The following is a 23,069-nucleotide window of genomic DNA, read 5'->3' on the forward strand; positions in this document are numbered from 1 at the left end:
CTCCATAAGTTCATAAAACATGTCTTCACGAGTTTTTCTCTTCCTTCTTCTAATCTGCGCTAGCCTCTGGGAGTGTGATGCCAGGCTGGGTTGGGAGACAGTCGCAGATGTGTCTGTGGGAATGGGAAAAAGGGAGTAAATTCCTGAGACAGATAAATGAAGTTGCTAACAAAGAGCATAGTCTTTCTCTGTGAACAACACCATGCACTGCACCTTTCACATGCGCACTCAGGACAAGGTCGAATTTTCGGCCCTCGCCTTATGTGTCTGGGGTCCTGCAGTTGCGATCAGAGAAGCGTTGCAGGACACCTCTACTTCTGCTGCGGGAAAACATGGTAAGCCGTAGACTTGTGGCAGCTTAAACATGTAATAGTAGCACTGGGCTCCTTTCGCACTGAATGCAAGGCCACTCTCTGCTGGCAGCAATCAGGGAAGCATGAGCTCTGCCCCTGTCCCACCACCTCGCGGCTGTCCCCGGGAAAGATCCCTGTATGCTGCCCCTCTGCCGCCTCCACCGCGTGGCTGTAAAGCAGTCCAAATACTAACATTCCCCTCCCTAATTTAAAGCAGGGCGTCATGTGTGACATAACCCTCATGAGGATCTCGGAGACCGAGAGGGGAAGGATGCTGCGTGAATGCATGCAGAGGCCTGGGCCATATGCCGCCATGCTGTGCCGCGCACTGATCCCCGACTACCTCATGGACTCATGGCGTGGGAACGTGTGCTACCACGGGGGACCAAACAAGATTGCCCTGCCGTTGAACCTCGTGCGCATGCTGGAGCGGTACCTCCAGGAGAGCTATGCGGAGCTATCCCAGGAGGACTGTCTGTCCATTCCCGGGCACATTGACCGCCTTTTCCTTTAAGTTGAGCATAACGGACTACAGAGTGGAGGGGCCGTGTTGTGGACTAATCATGAATATCCGGACAGTACTTGATTTTCTATACATAGTTAGTAGTAAAAAGGTTACTAAGCCAACTAAATCATGAACAACAAATTACTGATATAGTTATTATTCCTGTTTTGTTATAAATAAAAGTTTCTATGTTTAACTGAGTGACTGAAAAGCCCATTCTTAACAATATAAATATTCCACTTATGTTAAAATGAAATGTTTAGATGTTTAAAGCACTCACTGCTTGATCCTTCCCCTGATTCGGTGTCCGGGGTAAGGGCTGTGGACGGTTGGTAGGGGATCTCGGTAAGGGTGATGAAGAGCTCCTGGCTGTCGTTGAAATCAGCGGTGCAAGCGCTGTCGACTGCCTCGTCCTCCTCATCTCCTTCCTCATCTTCCCCGTCACCTAACATTTCCGAGGAGGAACCGGCCGTGGACAATATCCCATCCTCGGAGTCCACGGTCACTGGTGGGGTAGTGGTGGCGGCCGCACCTAGGATGGAATGCAGTGCCTCGTAGAAACGGGATGTGTGGGGCTGGGATCCGGAGCGTCGGTTTGCCTCTTTGGTTTTTTGGTAGCCTTGTCTCAGCTCCTTGATTTTCACGCGGCACTGCGTTGCATCCCGGCTGTATCCTCTCTCTGCCATGGCTTTAGAGATCTTCTCATAGATCTTTGCATTCCTTCTTTTGGAGCGCAGCTCTGAAAGCACGGACTCATCGCCCCACACAGCGATGAGATCCAAGACCTCCCGATCAGTCCATGCTGGGGCCCTCTTTCTATTAGATTGCACGGCCAACTCTGCTGGAGAGCTCTGCATCGTTGCTAGTGCTGCTGAGCTCTCCACGCTGTCCAAACAGAAAATGAGATTCAAACTGGCCAGACAGGAAAAGGAATTCAAATTTTCCCGGGGCTTTTCCTGTGTGGCTGGTCAGAGCATCCGAGCTCTAAGTGCTGTCAAGAGCGTCAACAGAGTGGTGCACTGTGGGATAGCTCCCGGAGCTATTACCGTCGATTTCCATCCACACCTAGCCTAATTCGATATTGCCATTTCGAATTTAGCGCTACTCCTCTCGTTTTCGAGGATTACAGAAGTCGAATTTAAAAGAGCTCTATTTCGAACTAAGTAGCTTCCTGGTGTGGACGGGTGCAGGGTTAATTCGATGTAACGGCGCTAAATTCGATATAAGCTCCTAGTGTAGACCAGGCCTTAGATTCTGACTTTGTTATATTATAATACAAAAGTGACATAGTAAGACTTATATTTAATAGCGAAAACAGGACTCAAACACACTACATATATGGGGCAGTGCCTAGCCAACTGGTCTTAAGCACGTGCTTAATTTAAGCACATTTTAAGTGTTTTGCTGAATGGGGACCAAAGTTATTTGCTTTCAACCACATACCACGTCTGTAGCAGAATCTAAAATATCACTCATGCCAGCAGACTCAATGAAGACTATTATTTCATATCCCTGGAATATTGTGAAATTTGACTTTTACAATGAAAGAAAAACCCCCACAAGATTTCACAAACTATTTAAGCACTATGCTTACAGTACACAACATCATGGCATCTAAATTATCTGTGTAGTGCACACTGGCAAAACATAAAAACTGCATGTTGGGTTTTCAGGTGTTCGATACACAAGTGCTATTTTGTTGTTCTTGTGTAGCTTATTGACCACATTGGGGCCCTTCCAGGTCAGTAACCAGATCCAGGTTACAGATGGCAGGGTTTCACGGCACAATGCATTTTCCCCTTAACCCTGCTTTATATCCCTTAACCTTCCCTACTCAGAATTGTTCCTGACTGACAGGGCACAACAGTGCCTTCATCCTTCCTTACTTTGAAACCTCACTGTGACAGAGCCCTAAAGCCTGAGGACAGTCACAGCAGCTAGGACTACTTCAGAGAGCTATCCACGTCCACAAAGTGGATTTACAAATCACTGTTCACCCTTCAGAGAGTTGGGAGAGTCAGCATCACATTTCCAATTTGCGTCAGCCAACTGAGTAAAGAGCTAAATTTTGGATCCTCGTATCATAATCTATTTCTGGGGAAATGTTCCGTTTTCTGTATGGGAATTCTGTACAAAATAACATTGTGCTTATTACTTGTAATTCAAATTATTATCTTCTTCACAGATCTGTAGAATAAGAATTTTAAATTCTACTGAAAGCGTAGATGATCAAGTCAGATTTTCCTAAAGCAGTGTTAAAAAAAGATTATTACGTTGAAGCGATACCGACTGGGATTAGTGTGACTCTTATGAGTGTAAACATATTTGTGAAAGGAGAACTCTGAAGGATGTACCTTAGTATGGCATTCACTTCTGTCATGAGACAAAATCTTTATCAAATAAGCATAGCCTGATTCCCACCAAATCCTTTGTCAGCCAGTTAAGAGAATTTCATATTTTTTAAATGCCTGCATGTTAAATTTTAAATACATATTTGCTTAAAGCATCTAGTATACCTGGGAAGGAAATGTGCCTCCTTTAGTTTACAAAATACAGGCATTTTACACAACTGCATGAACACTTCTCCCACCAGAAGATTAGAAAGTTTAAAGTGGAGGTCATGGATTCTCTCTTATAAATAATATCAAATTTCTAACTTCTCGTGTAATGCATTTTGTTTGTATCTAAACAAAAGAAAGTAACAACCTTTATACAGTTTTAAATTTGTGCTGAAAACTGACAGACAATTCAAAGTTGAGGAGGTGGGTTAATGAGGCAAAAGAAATAAATGATCCAGGAAAATTCATAAGGGGTGAAATCTTGGTCTTATTGAAGTAAGTGGAATAACCCCCCATTGACTTTGATGGGGCTAGGATTTCACCTAAATTTCTGACTATTTTCTTTGCTTGCTTTTCTGTAAAGGAGTTAGTGCAAGGGGCTCTCAGGTAGCCCAGGAATTACTAGTTTCTTCTTTCTCTGAAAGAGAAGTCACAGGGGAAGCAGAGGAAAACGGAAAGGGAAATGTTCTAGATCTCTCTCTCCTCCCCTCTCTCTAGTAGAGTGATTTATATGTTGAAACTGTAGAGAGAAAGCTAGAAAGTTGTCAAGCAATCAGATCTCCTGAAGCACTGGAATTTCCAGTTATCACATGGGGAAAATGGGCTCACAAGAAGAGATTCTAGAGGAGCAAGGATGAAACAGCTTCTCGGAAGTTTTCTTCTTCAAACCTCTGAGTATTGAAGATCAGATAACAGAGGAACACAGTACTAGGGAATGGACCCTTCAATGGAAGGGGATTTCAAATCCATTACTTTTCTAAATGTCTCAAGTTCTGATGGAATATTGCTGTTTTGCGGTTGAGTTGAGGCACTTAAAGGAGTGGACCTGGAGATTATTGCAATCATGAGCAGGGAAAGCTGGGAACTCAGTCAATCACACAGTGGAACATCAAAGGTTTTCTGAGAACACTGGTGACCAGCATCAAGTCAAATGACTACAGTATATTCAATTTTAAACTGTTTCTCCCTCAACAAAAGGAAATCAAAATCTTCACTATGTTCTTGCACACCTACCTGCCATTCTGACAACAGCAGAGGTGCATGAGAAATTATTGGAATAAAGGGTTTGAAAGACACCCCAATGCTGAGCTGTGGCTTGAAAAAAGTAAGAACATAAGAACAGATATACTGGGTCAGACCAATGGTCTATCTAGCCCAGTATCCTGTTTCCGCCCATGGCCAATGCTAGGTGCTTCAGAGGGAATGAACAGAACAGGTAATCATTAAGTAATCCATCCCGTTGCCCATTCCCAGCTTCTGGCAAACAGAGGATCCGGACACTTCAGAGCATGGTTTTGCATCCCTGCCCATCCTGGCTAATAGCCATTGATGAATCTATCCTCCATGAACTTATCTAGTTCTTTTTTGAATCCTGTTATAGTCTTGGCCTTCACTGCAATACTTCCTCTTGTTTGTTTTAAACCTGATGCCTATTAATTTTATTTGGTGACCCCTAGTTCTTGTGTTATGAGAAGGAGTATAACATTTCCTAATCTACATACCAGTCATGATTTTATAGACCTCTATCACCTCCCCTCCTTAGTCATCTCTTTTCCAAGCTGAAAAGACTATCTTATTAATCTCTCCTCCTATGGAAGCCGTTCCATACCCCTAATCATTTTTGTTGCCCTTTTCTGAACCTTTTCCAATTCCAATATAACTTTTTTGAGATAGGGCAACCACATCTGCATGCAGTATTTAAGATGTGGGGGTACCATGGATTTATAGAGACAATATGATATTTTCTGCCTTATTATCTATCCCTTTCTTAATAATGCCCAACAGTCTGTTAGATTTTTTGACTGCTGCTGCACACTGACCAGATGTTTTCCGAGAACTACCCACAATGACTCCAACATCTCTTTCTTGAGTGGTAACAGCTAATTTAGACCCCATCATTTTATATGTATAGTTGGGATTATGTTTTCCAATGTGCATTACTTTGCATTTATCAACATTGAATTTCATCTGCAATTTTGTTGCACAGTCATCCAGTTGAGAGAGATTCCTTTGAAGCTCTTTGCCGTCTGCTTTGGACTTAACTAACTTGAGTAGTTTTGTATCATCTGCAAATTTTGCCACTTCAGTTTCCCCCCTTTTCCAGATCATTTATGAATATGTTGAACAGTACTGGTCCCAGTACAGGCCCCTGGGGGACAGACACCACTATTTACCTCCCTCCATTCTGAAAACTGACAATTTATTCCTTCCCTTTGTTTCCTATCTTTTAACTATGTCCATGAGAGGACCTTCCCTCTTATCCCACAACAGCTTACTTTCCTTAAGAGCCTTTGGTGAGGGACTTTTTCAAAGGCTTTCTGAAAATCTAAGTACACTATATCCACTGGATCCCCCTTGTACACATGCTTGTTGTCCCCTCAAAGAATTCTAGTAGATTGGTGAGGCATGATTTCCCTTTACAAAAACCAGGTTGATTCTTCCCCCAACAAATAGCATTGATCTATGTGTCTGATCATTCTATTCTTTCCTATAGTTTCAACCAATTTGTCAGGTACTGAAATTAGGCTTATTGGCCTGTAATTGTCAGGATCACCTCTAGAGCCTTTTAAAAAAAATTGGCATCACCTTAGCTATTCTCCAGCCATCTGGTACAGAAGCTGATTTAAATGATAGGTTACATACCACAGTTCGTAGTTCTGCAATTTCACATTTGAGTTCCTTCAAAACTCTTGGGTGAATACCATCTGGCCCTGGTGACTTATTACTATTTAATTTTAATCAATTTGTTTCAAAACCTCCTCTCTAATGACACCTTAATTTGAGATAGTTCCTCAGATTTGTCACCTGAAAAGAATGGCTCAGTTTTGGGAGTCTCCCTCACATCCTCAGCAGAGAGGACCGATGCAAAGAATTAATTTAGTTTCTCCACAATGGCCTTGTCTTCCTTGAGTGCTCCTTTAGCATCTTGATCGTACAGTGGCCCCACAGGTTATCTAGCAGGTTTCCTGCTTCTGATGTACTTAAAAAAAAATTGCTGTTACTTTTTGAGTCTTTGGCTAGCTGTTGTTCAAATTATTTTTTGGCTTTCCTCATTATATGTTTACATTTCACTTGCCAGAGTTTATGCTTCTTTCTATTTTCTCAATAGGATTTAGCTTCCACTTTTTAGAGGATGCCTTTTTGCCTCTAACTGCTTCTTTTACTTTGTTGTTTAGCCACGGTGGCACTTTTTTGTTCTTCTTACTATGTTTTTTTATTTGAAGTATACATTTAAATTGAGACTCTATTATGGTGTCTTTAAAAAGTTTTCATGCATCTTGCAGGGATTTCACTTTTGGTGCTGTACCTTTTAATTTCTGTTTACCTAAATTCCTCATTTTTGTGTATCATAGAATCATAAAATATCAGGGTTGGAAGGGACCTCAGGAGGTCATCTAGTCCAACCTCCTGCTCAAAGCAGGACCAATTCCCAACTAAATCATCCCAGCCAGGGCTTTGTCAAGCCTGACCTTAAAAACCTCTAAGGAAGGAGATTCCACCACCTCCCTAGGTGTAGTTCCCCTTTATGAAATTAAATGCTACTGTGGTGGGCTGCTTTAGTTATTCCCTCCCCCACAGGGATGTTAGATTTTATTATGTTATGGTCAGTATTACCAAGCAGTTCAGCTATATTCACCTCTTGGACCAGATCCTGTGCTCCACTTAGGATTAAATCAAGAATTGACTCTCCTCAGGGTTCTAAGACTAGCTACTCCAAGAAGCAGCCATTTAAGGTGTCAAGAAACTATTTCTGCATCCCATCCTGATGTGACATGTAGAAGTAATTAGCATTTTTCCTCACATACTGTGGATAAATAAAACTGATTTTTTCCCCTTAGTTCTGCTTTTGTCATGTCTTTTTCTTATGGGAACTGAGTAAACCTGTAAAGAAGGGAGAGGTCAGAAACACAAACTCTAAACTTGAGCTCAGAAACTTTTAACTAAAATGTCTGCTACTAGGTAGTTAGGTCTGATCATGTTTAATTTAGTGAACTTTACACGGAGGTTACTAATTCATGGACAGTCACCATCAAAGTGTTCTGGCACTGGCATTGGTTTATTACAGACTGTTTGGGTGTGATCATTTACATGACGTCAGACGGAAATTTAAATTTCCTGTTTTTTGCTGGGTTATAGCCACACATATAGGTTAAAAAGAATCAGTGTGTGTCTATTAAACATTTGCACCATTATCGAAGAGAATTTGGGTAGACCTGCAAACCAGGATTTTCAGCAGCTGATGCATACCACTTGCTTTATATTATATCCTTTATTTCTGCCTACTGGTTTCATTACAGATTATGCACTAGCTATGTGAATAATAAGTACTCAATGCAAAAATATCTGCTGATTTCCATTTAAACCCTAAATTTAATGTACACCACCATGACATCATGCTGTGCTATGTTGGTTCATGCTAAAAACTGACTCACATGAGCATTACGTGATGTGATGTACACCTCTACCCTGATATAACGCGACCCGATATAACAGGAATTCAGATATAACGCAGTAAAGCAGCGCTCCGGCAGATCAAAGCAAGTTCGATATAGCGTGGTTTCACCTATAACGTGGTAAGATTTTTTGGCTCCCAAGGACAGCGTTATATCGGGGTAGAGGTGTATTATAAATGACAGGATATATCATTAATATGAAGTATATTGCTCATAGCACCCAAAAACCCAAGTACCAGATTTTTTTTGTTTTATTTTTAAACATTTTGCGGAACACAGTATGAGGTAATTAACAGATGATGTACTGCTGGGGGCCAAATACCAGTCCCCTCTGTTTGGTCTGTAAGCTGAACTGAACCACATCTGGAGACATCACATGTGAAGCCAGGCATTGGTACTACCGCTGTGCCCGCTGCCATATGCCCTAAGAGTTGATATATCTGGCTGATATTTGGGGGCTGTTTTGTACAGTGTCTATGAGTCTGGCCAAAGAGAGGAACCTGTGCTGAGGTAGGAGTGCTTTGGCCCGTAATGAGCGGAGGTCGACTCTTATGAATTCCAAGCATTGTACTACAGTGAGGGTTGATTTCTAGGCATTGATCTGCAGGCCCAGTTCCGTGAATGAGTCAATCGCGGTTTTGGTAACCTGGCGAGCCTCTTTGAAGGACCGGGCTCTGAGGAGACAATTGTCCAGGTAGGGGTAGATCATGATCCCCTGGGAGTGTAAGTGAGCAGCCACTATTGAGGCAACCTTGGAGAATACTCCTGGAGCTGATGATAGCCCAAAGAGGAGTACTCTGTATTGGTAGTGGTTTTGTCCTAGGGTAAATCTGAGGAAATAGGCATCCTGAAGGTCGCGGGCTGAAAACCAGTCTCCACGTTCCAATGCTGGAATAATCATTGCTAGAGTGACCATCTTGAATTTTTGACCTTTAACAAACTTGTTGAGCGCTCTGAGGTCTAGTATTGGTCTCCAACCTCCCTTTCTCTTGGGTATTAGGAAATAGCGAGAGTAAAAACCTTTGCCTCATAGATGTTGAGGTACTGGTTCTATGGCTCCTAACCGAAGGAGGCAATCTATTTTCTTGTCATAGTATACTCTCTTGAGAAGGATCCCAGAAGAGGAACAGGGAAGGTGTTGTGGGCAGGGGAGGGAGGTAAAGTGGATGGAATACCCTTTGTGAACAATTTCCAAAACCCATTGGTCTGATGTTATGCATTCCCAGGTGCTGCAGATCATGACAAGACAGTAGCCAAATGGGATAGGAGACACTGGTCAGCTGTAGCACTTGAGGGGAGTTGTCTATCGACACCTTGATCAACATGTCACAATTGGTGTTTGGAGGTGGATGGTCTCTGAGGTTCATAAAAGTGCTGAGTCGGGTATTGAGAGGTGTGTGATTTGTGTTGGGGCTGTGGACTAAATTTCTGTTCTGTCCAGGTGTGTACATCGCTAATGAGCACAGAGTGGCCCTTGAACCTTCAAGGGTATGCAGAGAGGCGTCCATCTTCTCTGCAAAGTGCTTACTGCCTTCAAAAGGAAGGTCTTTGACAGTCGACTGCACCTCTTTAGGGAAGCCCAAAAGGTGTAACCACGATGCATGTCACATAACCATCACCCTGGAGATGGACCGAGCCGCTGTATTGGCTGCATCAAGGGCAGACTGTAGCACTGTTTTGGCTACTAGCTGTCCTTCCTGGATGATAGCTTTGAACTGGTCATTCTGTGACTCTGGAAGCTGATCAATAAAGCTGTTAAGTTCTGAATAACTGACAGTCATATTTTGTCATTAAGGCTTGATAATTTGCTATTCAAAACTGTAGCATGGCCGAGGAATAGGCTTTCCTCCCGAAGAGTTCCAAGCACTTCCAAACCCTATCACAGGGGTGGATCTCATTTGGTACTGACAGCCCCAAGAGTTTATCATGTCGATGACGATGAGGTTGGGGAAGGATGGGAGAAAAGAAATTCTGTCTCCATAACCAGATCATCATATTTTTTATTGGCCCACTTACAGATAGGCATCACCGATGTCCATAGGGACACTGCTCGAAGAACTAAAAAGGACATTGTGCACGTTAACTCCTTTTCTCAGCCACACCCCCAAAAAGGTAACCTAAGCCATCATTCTGGTGGCTCTTCCTACATAGCCTCTCTCTCTGGTGGTCTTCAGAGGTTGGAGAGTGGAACAAAATTCCCCCCAAGACACTGTTTCTCCCTGTATTCTCCTTTGAACTCAGAGGAGAAACAAAGACCTTCTCCAGAGCTTAGAGGGGGAAAGAGTCAAGATTAATTATGGCAGACTCATCCATGTTCTATAAAGAGCTTAAGAAAAACATCTGATTCTCACAGGTAGGCCTGGGAAGAGAGCTGAAAGAGAGGTTTATCATCATCATCTCGGGTTCTAAATATTGTCCAAATTTGTATGCCATGGTATTCCCCCAGTGCTAACACAACCCTTTAGAATGAAAAAACTCAACACACAGGCTTGTGGTACTGTAAGAACACAGTAGATCTACTAAAGTACTATGAATGATTACAATATACTTGCCTTTGAATTTCACAGGGTAATAAATGCAGGATCTACCATAAGTTTACGAGAGCTCTTATCAGTTTTTGAAAGTAATTTAATTAAATTATTTAACTAATTACTTTAAACAAAAATGCTGCAGGAAAAAATGAAGTCTCTTTAGATTTGATGTATCTTCTCAGCTTAATTAACACAAGCTTTTCTTGGTTTAATTTGCACTTAATAAGCAGGAACTTTACTCAATTTGCTAATTACTACATTTTCAAGCTGTTTGCTTGAAATAGATGCCAGCCTACCACACTAGGAACCCAAATTTCCGTAGTTACCTCGAATTACATAATTGTCCAGAGCCTCTTCCATTCTTTGCAATGCTTCAGCTCTATCAGAGCCATATGTAATTAGCTAAAAACAAAGGTATTTAGTCAGCTATAAAAATTCAGTTTTAATTTCTGAAATATAATAATTTTCTTTAAAAAATAAACTTCACAGATCATGTGTTTAGATATTCCATTTACAGAAATCATTTTGCACATATTACTGTCTGTCTACTGGAGCACTTCCCCAAAACAAGAGAGAGGCCTCTCAACCCTCTGGCATCCAGATACAGAAGATCAGGTTTTTTTCTTTATACGAGTTAAGCATATCTATATCTGGCTCTCTATTCTTCTTAGAGTCACACAAAAAATTCGATTAAAGATCAGGAACTCTGACTGTGAATTTTCGTATTTCTTAAGATTTTGTTTTCTTGTAAGTTTAATTCTTGGCGTTTTAAAACACTAACTATAATGTCATTGTAGCAATTTTACCCTTAAATAACTGAAATGTACTCTCAAACTTTAACTCCTATTTAACATTTTTTGTCAGGAATTACGGCCCTCTAATTTCTCAGAAAAATCAAACAAAGTTAGATTGACATGCGATAAGTCTGTGAAACTGCAGGCCGTTGTTTAAAATGCTTTTAGGAATCAGAAAACATAACAAGAACAATAAAAAACAAGTAAAAGGGTGAACTAATTTCTGTGAGATCAGACATATTTGTAAATTTTCTTCCATATTAAGCTTCCTTTTCAATATAGCCTCTTTTCTCTCATGTTTCCTTTATGCATATCACATCCAGCAGCTTTGAAATATTGGCTCATTACTAAAAAAATCTCTCTTCATTTAAAAATTTTGTATCTAAAACTAGTATTTTATATATTAGAACATTAAAAAAAATCAACTCACTTTTGAGATCATGGGATCATAATAAATGCTGATATCACTTCCTTCTTGTATGCCACTGTCAACACGTACCTTCAAAAAATAAAAAAGGAGCAAATATAAGTTCACAGTGGAACAAAAACCAAGTTTTGACCTCATAGAGGACATACATCTCATACTTTTAAACTTGACAAGTTTCATGAGAAGATAAAATATTCTTTTCACCAAGGGCTAAAAAATCCCCTCCCATTCCCCCTTGTGGGAAAAATACCTATGAATTACTCTCCTCTTAAAAAAAACATGAATGCAAACTGTTAGTCAAAATCACTTTTTTCTTGTAAAATCCAGAGCAACCAGATTTGGGTTTTGATCACTCTATCAATTTATAGTGGTTTATACAACTCTAAATCTGAACTCTCAATGCAACCAATGCTGACTTAATTACTGCAATAAAATACACTTGTAATTATTCCGCCAACTGACACCTGGCATGAAAGATGCCCCTTGTAATCGCATCCTTTCTGAGTATGTATGTAATCACATCCCTTGTGTCCCACTATAGCCCTTCTGAGGGCTCCGGTGGGGACACAACTAAGGCTCATTCAGCAGGAACTTTGGAGCTCTGCTTATCAGCTCTATAGGAATACTAGTCTTGTAGCTTTCATGTCTGTAACACTTTCCTTTTCTGCCTCACCCTCTCTACTGTAAAACATTTTTTTTTCTGTTGCTGCTGTACCCCTGGGTGTTTAATGTTTACACAGCTTTTTCCATGGCTTTGCTTTGTAAGGACACAGCCCCAATTAAAGCTCTGATTCCGCAATTTTCATAGGGAAAAAATAGCACAAGTTCAAAAATTTCTTTTGAAGAAACTGATTGCTGTTAACCAGCCAACAAGTCAGTTAGTATATTGCTGATTCTTGTTTTCATCTCTCAGTTTGATTTCACCAGTGAGGCATTGAGGTTAGCCATATAAAACTTTTAAAATGAGCAATTTCTGGGAAATAAATATTTATTAAATTGTTGCTGTTGAACTCTGGAATCTAAAGCACTTTAGTGTTTTTTTAATCAAAGTAATTCAAGACTGATAAATGCATCCCAGTGATCTTAAGGACAGAGGAATCCAATTGAAGTTGCTGAAACACCAGGGCTTTGATATTTTACATTGTAAAGGGGGTGGCAAGTGGGACCTAGAAACTCACTTAAATCTCCACCTGTGGGAAGGAATCTTTCTAATAAACAGCAGCTCATCTGATTGCAGCAAGGCAAAAAAAGGTCAACACAACGGCTGTTAGGCCTTTAATATTTTAATTTAGGCAATTACCAAGGGACCACATGTAGAACCTCTTGTCTAAAGAATCCACATGAGGACAGGATGATGACTTTATTATCCAAATAACCTAAAAGATATCCCAGCAGCTTTATTCTCTTTCTTCAATGAGAACTACATCCTAACATGGGTTTAATGATCATTTTCTTTTTTAAACACTTTAATTGAATATTTATTAATATACACGTAATATATTTGTATTTGCAGTTCAACAGCACCTTCATTATAAGAAATCAAGATGCTTTATAAACAATTAGTTAGCCCTACAACAGAACTTTGAGGTAGATGGCATTATCATCCCCATTTTACAGATGATGAGGAAGGGCAAGGTCACAAAGGATATATGTAGCAGGAAATTCAGATTTCCTGATTCCCATTCTTATAACTATTAAGCCATCCTTCCTCTCTGTACAGGTACATACATACATGAATGAATACATCCATGCACAGAGATAAGAAAGAACTAGTAAGATATCTAGTCCATCCCACAGCCAGTCAAGACTGTTCCCTAGAGGCAGCATATTGCTTCTTGTATGGCACAGTACATACACATATATAACATGTAGCATACCTGTGTACATATTCTAATAATACATGGCATTTATATAACACTTTTCATGTCCAAAGCAACAAACAAATGTAAAGTAATTAATCCTCACAACACCTCTGTGAGGTATACAAATATTATTATCCCAATTTTACAATGAGAAAACATATAAAGAAGGGCCAAATTCAGATGTGAAATAAGCAGATGCAACTGTAAATAGGAGTAGGCACTGTTTATGCCAGTGCTGATTTTGGCCAAAAGAAGTTCAGCAATTGGCTGTTAGTGGAAGAACCAGGATTAGAAATCAGAACTTCCTGGCTCCCCATTACATGCTTAGTGCACTAAACAATGCTTCCACTGTATATACTGTATACACAAACTTAGACGTAATGTACTTGGATATATCCACACTAATTTAAAAATTCAAATATACTGAAAAACAAGGAACTAAAAAAAAAGGTTCTTGAAAATTTGCTTTATAATTTCATAAAATTATGAAAAAAAGTACCTGGGGCCAGTTTGTATATAATAAAAGCTTTCATTCCTTCTAAAATTTATTCTTCATAAAATAAACACAGAAAAGCTATATAAAAATGACAAACTGATAGCAGAAAGGAAATAATTTTACCATTTTCAATTCTCTCTGTTGTGCTTAGGTATATCGGGGGCTGATAACAATAGGTGATCCTGTAAACTATAGTGTGCAAAACTGGATATAACAGAAACCTTTATTTTAAAGATCTTTGCTCTAGTGTGTTTATCTTGATAGCTAATAGTAATACTTATTAGCATTACTTTTACTTAATGTTTTTCCTTTTCTCGGTATTTAAAAAAATACTACAGAGAGTATACAAGTCAAGATCCTTTCATAGCCCAAACAGTTCCAGTGGTGTAGTATAGTGGTGCGATTGTATATTACTATATTATAATGTTAGGTGCTCTAGGAAAACATAGAATCATAGAAGATTAGGGTTGGAAGAGACCTCAGGAGGTCATCTAGTCCAACCCCAACTAAATCATCCCAGCCAGGGCTTTGTCAAACCGGGCCTTAAAAACCTTTAATGATGGAGATTCCACCACCTCCCTAGGTAACCCATTCCAGTGCTTCACCACCCTCCTAGTGAAATAGTTTTTCCTAATATCCAACCTAGACCTCCCCCACTGCAACTTGAGACCATTGCTCCTTGTTCTGTCATCTGCCACCATGAGAACAGTCTAGCTCCATCCCCTTTGGAGCCCCGCTTCAGGTAGTTGAAGGCTGCTATCAAATCCCCCCTCACTCTTCTCTTCTGCAGACTAAATAAGCCCAGTTCCCTCAGCCTCTCCTCAAAACCTCTGGCTCCAATCCTGCAATGAACAGTGCACTGGCACACCACTTTGCCAGCATGAAGTCCTACTAACTTATGCACCCAGAGTTCCACCCATACACAGTTCACTGCAATACTGGGGTCTAAGAGACAGACAGACCTACTCCACCCTCCCCAGACTTCAGAGCCCAAGCTCCAGCCCCAACTTCAACGTGCTGTCTTCACAGCTATTTTGAGAGCTCTAGCATAAGCCCCATTAGCCCAACTCTGTTGACTTGAGCTGGGAAGCTCACTCCCACAGACTATGTCAACATCGGCACCCTTAAAGAATGGATTGTTGATCACATTAGCGAAGAATGGCTTTGGAGCTCTTCAAATCTTAATGCCAACTGCAGCACAGTCAGTTTGTTACAACATGCAAGAGTAATAAGTTTCTACTGTCACAATCTTGATGATACTTATTTCTTTGTAGTTACCTCATTTTAAGCTTTTTTAAAAAATTGAATACTCACTAGCCCTAAAAATCATACTCTGAACTAGCAGCTGGTACATTTAAAAATTATTACAATCTCAAACCCAGTATAGAATTCTTAGAGCACAGGAAAAACATTTCCCCAATGCCCCGTCTTCCTAACTTTCCAAGTCGCTTTTCTACTTCCCCTATCAACCCACCCATCCACACACCCCTACCTCCTTTAATTTGAAAAACAACCAAACTAATTTAAAATCACATTTGTAAGATGCCATGACTGAGACCTTCTATGCCAAATTTTAGCTCAGAGCAAATTTTTACAGACAACTTATTATCTTTTGAAAACAGGAATTTATAAAAGAAATGGTGAAGCACCAATAGTTTCAATATAATATCCAAATTCTTCAGTCAAATCAATTTTATTCTTAATTATGTGACATCCTCAGAAGACAAATTAATCTCCAGTATTGCACATTTTCTGCTACTACAGAGGAACAGACCAAAAATATGGTTTGCTAAATAAAAATAGAACAGCTTTTTTTTAATAAGACAACGAGAGTAAACAGAAAGAAAACAGCCCAGCTACTCTGTATGAGATCCTCAAACCATTTCTCTGAAGCCTCCAGCATAATTAAAATTTCTTTCTTCAGTACCACGATGGGCCACGTGAAGCTATCAGCCGTCTCCCACCCTTCATTTTCAATTCACCTCTCCCCCTAAGCACAACTCCCAGCCCGCCCTGTCTACCTGACAAGTGACAGCCCAATCTGATTAAATGCTTGCAAGGGAGGGGACTTGTGGGCCTCCATGACAGGCCAAAAGTGATCACCATGGAGATACATAATTACAGCTGTCAACGCGTCTACTGTCCTGCTGGCATCAATTTGATTGCTCCCAGCAATAATGATAGACAAAGCTTGGTGTGCACTCTCCTGCACCCAATCACTTTATCTGTTCCGTGGTCCATTTAGCTGACATGCAACATTCACACAAGCAAATAACAGCAGTAAGCAGAACATTTAAGGCATTTTAATTGTTTTTTCTTTCTATGGATGGCTCACAAGCGCAAATGTTATTACATAAAACTCCTGCTGCAACATTAATTGAAGAAAGATTTGGTGGGACAAAGACTGTAGGGGGTATAGTTTGTCCATTATCACTTGTACTTTCAACAGGTCTCACGTTTGGAAAATTGCAAATTGCAAAAACTTGCAAGGGCAAAATGTTTGACATCCTGTTAGCTATTACAACATGGTAAAAATGTCTAACAACCACTAGAGTAATCATTATAAATTCTTATTAAATACACTCTTTGTTTCATTAAAAAAAATGTTTAGATACATCCCATGATACTTGTTTTCTTATCTTCTATTTAACGTTACATAATGCCTGTTAAATCTTTACAATTTTTTCTTCTGCTTTCAGGCTTTGAACACAGCATGAAGCCTTAAAGCCCAGAAAGGGTCAGGTCCCTTTAGAAAGCATATGGGCAAAAACAATTTAAGAAGCGAAATAAATCATATATCCAATAACATCTCCAAATTTAGGATTCCTCCTGTAATCTTTCACTATTTTCCATGCAAGTAATCACACTGAATAATCATATTCACAGATGGTATAGTCTTGTCCTTCCACCAGCTGACACAGTGGCTTTATTACTTATTACTTTGATTATACAAAAAGGAGATGTCCCTGTTCTTTTATTGGAGCAAAAAACTGTTAAGCAGCCACTCTGCATAGTTAGACTATGTTTAATAATCACTTTTCTTCAATTGTAACAAACGGTATTTGCTTTTTAAAGGCTGCGAATTTGAATAGCAGTCCAGCTTCTCTTTGGAGTATTCAGTCCTTTGCAGTTCAAGAGTTAATTCAACATCTGATTATGCTATTTGCTCTACAGCGTATTTTAATTTGAGGCTTGTTTGAAAGGATTATACAGAACAAAACTTTATAGCTTTATAGTCCAATTTGGTTAGTACTGTATTTTTTTATCATCTTATCTTAAATTAGCACAAATAATAGTATTAACCACCTTTAACAGATGATAGAAACTAAGGGCCTGATTGTCAGAGGGACTGACAATCTGAAGTTCTCAGCACCTACGAAAATCAGAGCCCAGGTCACTTACATTGGACACATGTAGTGGTTCTTGGTATTGAGACAATCTACCAATAGATGGCAGACCGAAAGATTTGTAGGGATCCTGAAATGAAGGTAAAACATGAGAAAGCATTAATTTAGAGACATTACATACAGGAAACAAGGTTAAGTAGTTGCAAAATTAACAGCTTCTACCACTTCTATTTTGATTAACATTCTGTTTCCGGAATTACTTATTGTCGGGCCATTTTCCCTTTTTCCACTGAAGAACTGGAACATTTATTAAAACCTCATCTTTCTGAAATGCAATTATTAAAGCAGAAAAGAGTATTTCTTCCTAGTGAAGTCTTTATAGTATCAACTCCTCAGCCATCTTCAAGCTTTGGTATTTTTGGGCAGGGGGGAAGGGAGGGATGACATAAAAGAAGTTTTTCAAAGGCAAAATTGGTAGTTAGGAGCTGAACTCCCTTTGACTTTCCATGTGAATTGGGTCCTTTGTGCCTTTAAAAATCTCGCACATAAAACTACTTACAAACTTATCAGTACAGCAAATTCTGTCGTGAACAGAACAACATACACACGGTGAAACAGGATTCTGTTGTTCAAACTCCTTTAATATTCATAGATGGTTGAGCAAAAATTCTGAATACCAACTACCTTAGTAAAGCCATACTAATACTCAATGCACACTTTGTATCATTCAAATCACAAATACATTTAATCTTCATCCAAATAGTCATATACATCCTGTAATGAGCAGAACAAGCAACAAACTACTGTGTCATGAAAAATAAAGAAAGGGGAACAAGACAAATTAAGATGTCTTGGGCAATAAAAGCAGCAATAGTCAAATGGGAAAACACATACCAAGATGCTGATTTTTTTTTGTAAAAGATTGCCTAAAGTATTAACATTCTTAAAACAAAATGAAGACAGCTGAATATCATTCATTCAATAGACAAGTCTAAATTTCCAAATATCAAAAACAATGCTAATAACACATTAACTTACAATACCAGTCTCAGTCGTGCTTAAAAAGAGAATTTTTTTAATTCAGATTTTTTTTTTTTTTTTTGCTGTTACTATGAAGAGTCATAATGTAATTGTGCACTTATGGTTTTGAAATTCACTTTCCAAATTGGTCATATAAAGCAAATGTAGCTACAGAGGAGCAAACATCCTTCCTGAACTATTAGCAAATGCCTCAGTGCCATTAAAAGTTTGGCAGCTTACAAAATTTTACCCAAATATTTAAGCCAAAAGGTTTAAGAAAAACGTGGAGGTGAGCCAACCTGAAGTACTGGTTAATAGTTCAGAAGAAAATGAAATACAGCCCAATCATCATATTAAATTAGGCTGAAAATATGCCGTGAACTTCCTTTGAAATGATTATTGGCTACTTGCAGGAGATAGGTTCTTCTAAAAATGTATGTGGCAATAATTTTGGTCTCAGGCTATTCTTTTGAATTACAACATAAAAATCCACATAAAACTTTCTTTAATCAGTTGTGTTACATACAGTAAATCACAAATCTCAAATTATAAACCTTGACTTCACCTTGGTGCCTATCTACACCTGGGTATTACTGCTCCACATACAGCCTCCCACCCCTTACCACTTATTTTACCTCAGCATAAACTCGACATTCAACCGCCCAGCCGTTGATGGGAATATCAGCTTGTTTGTGCCTGAGAGGGTAACCCTTAGCAACACGGATCATTTCTTGGACTAGGTCCAGGCCAGTAATGCATTCTGTGATGGGATGTTCAACCTGCAAGGTCAAGAACTGACAGTCAGTAGGTAACAAAAACAACCAAAAAAACCCATCATAAACAAATACAGATAAACAAAGATATCACCAGCCAAAAATGGGACAAGGGTTAATTTCCAACTCTGGGCTTTCTTCACCAAACCAAACTGAAGAGACAAGCAAAACCAAAAGAAAAAACAAACAAGAATCCCACACACACCTAAAAAAAAAACCTAAATAAAATAAATAAGCAATTTGTAAATACAATAACTAAGCACAAGGAGTAAAAGCAAAACTACAAAAAAATATGGAAGTATGTTTTATTTTTTACAACATAATGGTATTTGGTGCAGATGTGTTAGTTTCTTGTTTGTTTGGAAGTATAAAGGAGGAGGACTCATTTTTAATCTAGCAATGTAATGTATTTTAACTGAAATCCTCAAAGTAGCTGATAATCAACCCATTCTGCTACACTTAACATGGCATGTACAGGAGCAGCTTACGATTTTCCATAGAGCTAGTCTACCCTAAATCTCACCCATTCGCCTGCTTTCACTAACCTGTCCTGACAAGCAACCAGATTAGCGTAATCTTACATCAGCGCAGTGTAGCAGAAATGAGCAGATGGATCCTTCAGTTTTTTTCCCTCCAGACTTATCTGTGTAGTGCTTAGCAGGCACAATAGCTGGGCTGGACCAGTCGAGTCACTCTGCTCTTTCAGCAAATTGCTGCTAACGGCTTTGGATGATGCTGTCATGGGAATACCCATCATTCACACTAAAGCTGGGTCGGACTGGGTGCGTGTGCAAACTTACGCGCATGCACACACACGTGGTTTTTTATGTGGTTGTAAACTGAAAATGTTTATTAACTTACAGCAATCTCTAACGATTGTGGAAAAGTTGTGAAATGAAAGCACCCAAAGAAGATGGGTTATGGTCCTACTATGTAGACACAAACAAAGACACATACTATATTAGCATGTGATACATACAATGAGAGCATTAGAACGTCCCAAGTAAAAAATATGACAGAACTGCCATTTTTATTATAAAATGATTTTGTTCTAGGGGTCAAATATCTTAAGAAAATGCACTTCACAATGAGATGTCATATTATATACATTTTATGACACAGGAAAAGGTCAATGAACAAACTAGTTGTCTTCCTTACTTCAAGTACACTAATTGAAGGAAAACAGTTAATCATTATAATAATCTTGTGGTTTATCAGAGCAAGAAGATGCACTGGTCTTTAAAAAAAAATTGCTTTATAAAAATAAACAGATGGCACCCATAATTAGCCCTGTGTGTGTTGTGAGTGTTTTTATAGTTTCAACAACATTTTAAGACATTTTGACATAATTTTAATGACAAATCATCACTGAAATAAGCACCTGTTCTTTGAAGTATAAACATGGTATTGAAATGGGGATCTGATTATGCAGTTTAAGAACATACCTTTGGGATTCAATCTTGATTTTACCTGGCACATTATACGCTCTACTATGTCACACTTAATAACCCTATTTGGAGTTTTTGGGAAACAATTCAGCAGCCACCTTGCGGTGTTACACTGCAGCACTTAATTTTTTATTAAAACAAAGTTTTAATAGAAAGTTACTTATATATCAATTATTTGGTCAGGAAACTTGTTCTCACAGTTAGGATTTTAATTAAAAAATTACCTTTAACTTTAGAACATTTTCAGAATTTTAATACTGAGGAAAAAATGTAACATTTCTCTAAAGAAGACATTTTTATTATTTAGCCTCATCATTTTTCTTGGATTACACTTGGCATTCCAGGCACAATAGCGTCATTGTGGTTTTCAGCTTTATTGTTGATGATCAAAATAGGATGGAATGTTTCTGGAAAGAGAAATATTTTTGTTGTTTGTTTCTTAAGACTCACAAACATTTGTTTAATCTACTCTACAATAAGACTCTTTGACTTAGTCAATATTATCTTGTTGCTTCAAAAGACTCCCTTTGTATTTGAAGAAAATGGTATTACGAAAATATGGCAAGCAAGCTTTTTTATATACATATTCCGTTGGAACTACTCTAGACACTATTTTATTAGTAATTTCTAGTCACACATTTTGTTAACACACTCGCATTGTTAAATCTCCAAAATATAATCCATAAAATGGGGTGGAAACGAGCTGAATATTTTAAATTGAATTTTTTAATTAAATATCTCAGGGGCATGAAGCAGTCAGCTAAGAAACCTTCATTTTTTTTTAGTCTTTGCAATTCATTTTTTGAATATTTTTAGCAATATGCAGAGCATGAAGCCTATAGTCCAAAAGAGTAAAACTGTTCTATCCTGTTCAAACTATGGCCCTGATCCTGCAACACACTCCACGAGGATGCAAGGATCCACACACATAGAGCTCATGTACAGGATCTGAACCTAAGAGTCTAATCCCATAGATCTTTCTGAGGGGTAAAGACCGTAGAATTGGCCCCCTAAAAGGAAACCAATATATCTTTTTTCCTCAAATAATGGAAAGATTGTGATTATGTCACTAATAATATTTTTTTTGTACATGGTGGTCTTGGATTTATTTCCCCCTCCCCTCCCCTATCCACACTACACTCCTTGTGTCGGTGGTGCGCGTACTAACCAGGGTGCTTGCACTGATTTAACGGTCAGTGTCAGGGCATTGTGGGACAGCTTCTAAAAGGCAGCAATAGTGATGTAAGCAACACAATGTCTAAACTGACACTGCATCGACCTAATTACATTGACTTAAGCAGTAAGCCTCTCGGAGAGGTGGAGTTACTAAATCAGTGTAGTAGGCGAGTTACATCAGTGGAAGCTACTTTCTGTCGACCTACTTGGTAGGATAGACCAGGCCTATGCTTCAATTTGTCTCCCCGTGATGATAGCTCTCCATTGCACCCACGTAGTAATACCAGCTCCCTGAGTGGTGCTGAGCCATGGTTGACACACTGAGGTCAATGCAGCGCGAATATAGACACTACATTACCTATATTGACCCTAGCAGTTCTCCAGCAGCTTTCCCACAATACCCAACATTGACTGCTCTGGTCACAATTGTGAAGTCCTCTGCCCTGGGGTCAGAGAGACCAGAACCCCCACCCCTGCCTTTTAAAACCCTGTGAATTTTTGAAAGGTCTTTTTCAGAGTGTCCATCTAGCAGCTCTCCATTGTAGTGTGCAACTGCCCCGCTGACCATGCCGGCTATGCACTCCAGACGCACTCTGGCCTAGAGTACACAGGAGATATTGGAGCTCCTGGACCCGTGGGGAGAAGAGACTGTACAGGCATAGCAATGGAACAGCCATAGAAATGTGGACATCTACAAAATTGCACGGGGGATGCACAAGAAGTACCATTGGGATCAGCAGCAGTGCTGCATAAAAACAAATGAACTGCGGCAGGCATGTCACAAGACCAGGGAGCCCAACAGTCAATCCAGTGATGAATCGCAGACATGCCACTTTTACAAAAAGAGGTGCATGCCACACTTAACGGAGATCCCCACCACTACGCTACCAAGGAGCCCAAGTCACAGGTCCCTGACAAGAGCAGTGAGGATGAGGTGATGATAATGGTGGTGGAGGATAGGGGACATGCGACTGGTTGGGGTCCAGCTATGCTGCAAGCCAGAAGCTGTTTTGAGACTCCACCACAGTCCAGTTAGAAGTGTGATATCAGCTAAAAATCACCACTGCCTGTGGAGAATGGTGTCAGTATCCAGTGCCATTGCCCTATACTCAGTTCCATGCAACCTAGCAATTCCCTCATTTCCCTCACCCCTGGCAGGCCATACTCAACATGGCTGAAGCTGCAAGTAGCACCCTGCATATGCACTCGGAACTAAGGCAAGAGTGTCAATAAGGGAGCCAGGGAAGGGAGTTCTGAATCTTAACTTTCACTTTCCATTGCAACTATACTGACAGTGGTACCTCTGTGTTTTATCTGTAGCTGCT

The 23,069-nt window shown here is 39.6% G+C and overlaps 1 protein-coding gene across 5 annotated transcripts in view; it reads right to left on the minus strand.

Moving 5' to 3' along the window:
• The window catches only part of PCCA (propionyl-CoA carboxylase subunit alpha), a 421,040-nt gene that overhangs the window by 205,366 nt on the left and 192,605 nt on the right, over nucleotides 1–23,069 (minus strand). For 4 of the 5 annotated variants that reach the window (XM_065409497.1, XM_065409513.1, XM_065409521.1 and 1 more), the window contains exons 13-16: nucleotides 18,983–19,126; nucleotides 17,383–17,457; nucleotides 11,626–11,694; nucleotides 10,728–10,803 (exon numbers count right to left, since the gene is read on the minus strand). In XM_065409497.1, the coding sequence (XP_065265569.1) occupies nucleotides 10,728–10,803; nucleotides 11,626–11,694; nucleotides 17,383–17,457; nucleotides 18,983–19,126 (364 nt within the window). The remainder of the gene's footprint in view (nucleotides 1–10,727; nucleotides 10,804–11,625; nucleotides 11,695–17,382; nucleotides 17,458–18,982; nucleotides 19,127–23,069) is intronic. The other variant, XM_065409531.1, reaches the window with a different exon arrangement.

Source organism: Emys orbicularis, chromosome 1 (assembly GCF_028017835.1).
Source record: "Emys orbicularis isolate rEmyOrb1 chromosome 1, rEmyOrb1.hap1, whole genome shotgun sequence".
Classification (NCBI taxonomy): Eukaryota; Metazoa; Chordata; order Testudines; family Emydidae; genus Emys; species Emys orbicularis.